General features: G+C 41.7%; 1 protein-coding gene across 1 annotated transcript; it reads left to right on the forward strand.

The window, feature by feature from the left end:
• Positions 1 to 467: 467 nt before the first annotated feature.
• On the forward strand, positions 468 to 3,458 carry LOC18447623 (putative disease resistance protein At1g50180). Its single transcript, XM_006857717.3, has one exon. It carries the CDS (start codon positions 608 to 610, stop codon positions 3,317 to 3,319), a length of 2,712 nt encoding a protein of 903 aa, XP_006857779.1. The 5' UTR covers positions 468 to 607; the 3' UTR covers positions 3,320 to 3,458.
• The last annotated feature ends 461 nt before the right edge of the window (positions 3,459 to 3,919 follow it).

Here is a 3,919-nt window from a genome sequence, read left to right on the forward strand (position 1 = left end):
AACAAAGGGTAGAATTTTTTTTGGCAACTTTAAGCAAGTAATGAGAGTTGATAAAAATAGGTGTTGCGATTTTCAGAAGTCTAGAAAGAAAAAGAGCATCCTTGAAAAATTTAAGAGCCGCATTTTTGCTTGTTCTCATTCATATTCGACCTTATAGCCTGCCAATTCATCAGCCTTTTAGATTCACCAATTCATAGCAATGATACAAACAGAAGAGTAAAGGGTAACGTCGTGTGTGTGGAATATGATTTGGAAGTAAAACCAAACTTAGAACATGGGTATTCTCTCTCTCTGTATCTTTTTTTTGCCCATTCTTCAATAAAGAACGCCAAGCCAAAAAAAACCAAGTGTGTACTCTAATGAGTAAAGCTAAAGAAATGAATAAGGGGTATTCTTAAGTAAAGTTAAAGCACGTTGTTGCGCAAATAATGCTTAAAAAGAAAGCAGAGCTTATATACTCTAATAAGAAAGCTAAAGCAAAGAATTACGGGCAGGACAGAGCGGCTAGCTCTGATAAGAGGCACTCCAGTGAAAAAAGGAACCATACCATAGAGAGATCTGTGAGTGCATAAGAGAGAAAGCACTGAGTGCAGTGGAAAGATTGGAAATGGAGGATGTAGCTGTTAGCATCTTGGAAACATTAACCAAAGCACTAGTAAGGGAAGCGATTTTCCTGTACGGAATAAGGGACCAAGTAGATGGGCTCGCGGTTGAGCTAAGGCGGATGCAGGCCTTCCTCAGAGACACAGATCGAATAAGAGACAGTGGTCACATAACAGAAAATTTGGTGCAAGAAATACGAGATCTTGCATGCGAAGCTGAGGACATCATCGAAACATTTGTCCTTCACGCTTTGCAACGAAAGAGAAGGGGATTTATGGGTCGTTTGACCAATTATGCCTATTTGCTTTTGCAGCTGAGAGGACGCCACGAGGTGGGCAGGAGGATTGAAGGTATCAGCAACCAGATCGGTGATATTGCAAGGAGGAGGGCTGTCTATGATCTACCACAGAGCAGCCACCGGGACGAAACCGCAAGTTCTAGAGTCCAAAGGCTGAGAGAGATGAGGAGAACATCACCTCTAGAAGTGGAAAGGGATTTAGTAGGTATTGAAGAAAAGACGAATTCTCTAAAGCAGTCATTGATGGATGGGAAGGGAGAGTTCAGCGTGGTTTCTGTGGTTGGGATGGGTGGAGTTGGCAAGACAACTCTCATCAAGAAAGTCTATAATGAAGATGATATTAAGCTACATTTCAATTATTTTGATTGGGTTTGCGTATCTCAAACTTACAGCATGATTCAGCTGCTTTGTGACATGATCATTAAGGTTGTTGGGTCAACTGTGGACTTACAAAACAAGAGTGAACAATTGTTGAAGGAGGATCTGCATAAAAATTTGAGCAGAAGGAGGTATTTAATAGTATTGGATGATATGTGGGATATCAGTGCTTGGGTTTGTATAAGAGAAGCGCTGCCAGATGTGAAGAATGGCAGTAGGGTTGTAATAACAACCAGGAATGAGGATTTGGCTAAAATGGTGGAGAGGAACACCATCCATGTTCTCAAACCATTGCCATACAAAGAGGGCTGGGAGTTGTTTTGCAAAAAGGCTTTTGTGAAGAACAATGGAAGTTGTCCAGAATATTTGAGAGAAACCGGCCATGGCATTGTGGAAAGGTGTGGAGGGTTACCATTGGCACTTGTAGTAATCGGTGGTCTACTGTCCACGAAGCTAGTGTCAGAGGATATAAAGAGAGCATCAGAATGGAAGAAAACGCTCGATGGGTTCAGCCATTATCAAGACAGAGGTGAGGTCAGAATCTCTGAGATACTATCACTGAGTTATTTCGATTTACCGAACTACCTCAAGCCATGTTTTTTATATTTGTCTGCTTACCCTGAAGATTTCAAAATTAGCCGAACAAGAATAGTACAATTATGGGTGTCTGAAGGGTTTATTGAAAAGAGGGGAGACGAGATATTGGAGGATGTGGCGGAGGACTACCTCGAAGAATTGGCAAGCCGGAGTATGATACAAGTGGAAAGCGTGAGTTTGACTGGACGCATCAAATCTTGCGTTGTGCATGATCTTATGCGTGACATGTGCTTAAAAAAAGCAGGGGAGCACAACTTCTTGGGTATGGTTGCCGGTGAAGAGAACATACCCTCTCAAAAGACTCGACGTCTTGCCTTTCATCAAGGTATGGATGTCCACGTCGTTTCATCTCCTTCAAAAATTCGTTCATTCCTTTTCTTTTCAAAATCCATACGCCCATCTGTCTCCAAACGCTGTTTACACGATGCTAAGCTAGTTCGGGTATTGTTGCTTGAGAACATTGTTCTTAAATGTCCACTAAATGAAGTGGGAAGCTTGGTTCTTCTCAGATGCTTGAGTTTTCGAGGAAGCAGCATTCACGGTGAGATTCCAAAGTCCATAAGAGCCCTTCAACATTTGGAAGTGTTTGACATGAGGCCTGGACATTTCACTTATGATACGATTTGTAAAAGCTTAAAATCAAGTTGGGGTCTAGAGTTACCCAGTCTGAGACACTTTTACGCAAATGCGCTACTTGAATCCGTGCAACCGATGCATTTGAAGGCAGGGACTTCGAGAAGCCTCCAAACGTTGTGGGGTGTATGGTCTGGCATCACACGAGAGCCACTGGGCAATTTCTCTCAACTCAGGAAAGTTGGCATTAAAGATGAGGATGGTGAGATCAACGAAATCTACGGGTCGATTGGGGAGGTACAATGCCTGCGTTTTCTATCTCTGTGGTCAAATGTTGGAGTAGTGCACAATTTGGAAGCAGTTTCAAGGCCACCCTTGGCTCTTGAGAAATTGTTGTTACGTGGGAAGTTAGGGAGGGCGCCAAGCTGGTTTGGGAGGCTTCCAAACCTGACCAAGTTGTTATTATGGTGGAGTGAATTGGATGAGGAGGGGTTCTCAAAGCTCCAAGAGTTGCCGCAACTCAAATTCCTAGAGTTACGATATCGTGCATATGTGGGGAAGGAGATGCATTGCATTGTTGGGGGCTTTCCTCGACTGCAACACTTGGAAATTTGGGGTTTAGAAGAATTAGAAGAGTGGAGGGGATTGGAGGAAGGATCCATGCCTTGCCTTCAACTTCTGGAGATTTATCGGTGTGACAAATTGAGGATGCTTCCGCAAGGGTTGGAGCACATTCCTACCCTCCAACGAGTGAAATGTGGTGGTTTTGGAGAAGAATTTAGTGGGAGAGTATTAGATGATGCACCCCATCTTTGGCGAAAAACCATAAGCGATGATCATAGTCATGAGTGGAAACGTGTAGCCCTTTGATTCCTAATTTCTTCAAATGCTACCTGCCTAGTGTTTTATGCAAGCAATTAATTTCCATGTTCTATGACTTTGAATGTGGTCTTTGGTTTTGTACTGTAATTTGGCGTGAAAACAAAGTTGGATGCATCAAATTTCTTAACCAGGCCTTCAATACTTTTAAATTAGGAATTTGTGTCCTCGTCTTATTTTTGCCATGTGGAAGTCTCTATCCACATCGTGTCGGTAGAGGAAGGGTGCACAACCACACTCCAATTGGTTCAGATAAATACGGCCACATTCAACAGTTAAAAAAAAAGCGTTCTTTTTTTTTTGAATAATATTTATTTAAAATTTGCGTTATATATGAATTTTTAGGTTATACACCAAATAAAAATAATAAAACCTATTCTTGACAAGTGAGTTGGCCAAAATACCCCTCAATTGTTTCAAGGGGTCTTACGTCAACTTTTTTTATTAAAAATATTTTGTAGAGCAAATTATATACGTACACTATTTGAGGGGCTGTTTTTACTGTATGGTGATATTGTTCCCATTTATTACGAGGACCACCACAGAACCACCCTTCGATGAACTTTTTATTCCCCCAAGTTGCCCTAATGT

This window comes from Amborella trichopoda, chromosome 10 (genome assembly GCF_054954075.1).
Source record: "Amborella trichopoda isolate Santa Cruz 75 chromosome 10, AtrichopodaSantaCruz75HAP2 v2.0, whole genome shotgun sequence".
NCBI lineage: Eukaryota > Viridiplantae > Streptophyta > Magnoliopsida > Amborellales > Amborellaceae > Amborella > Amborella trichopoda.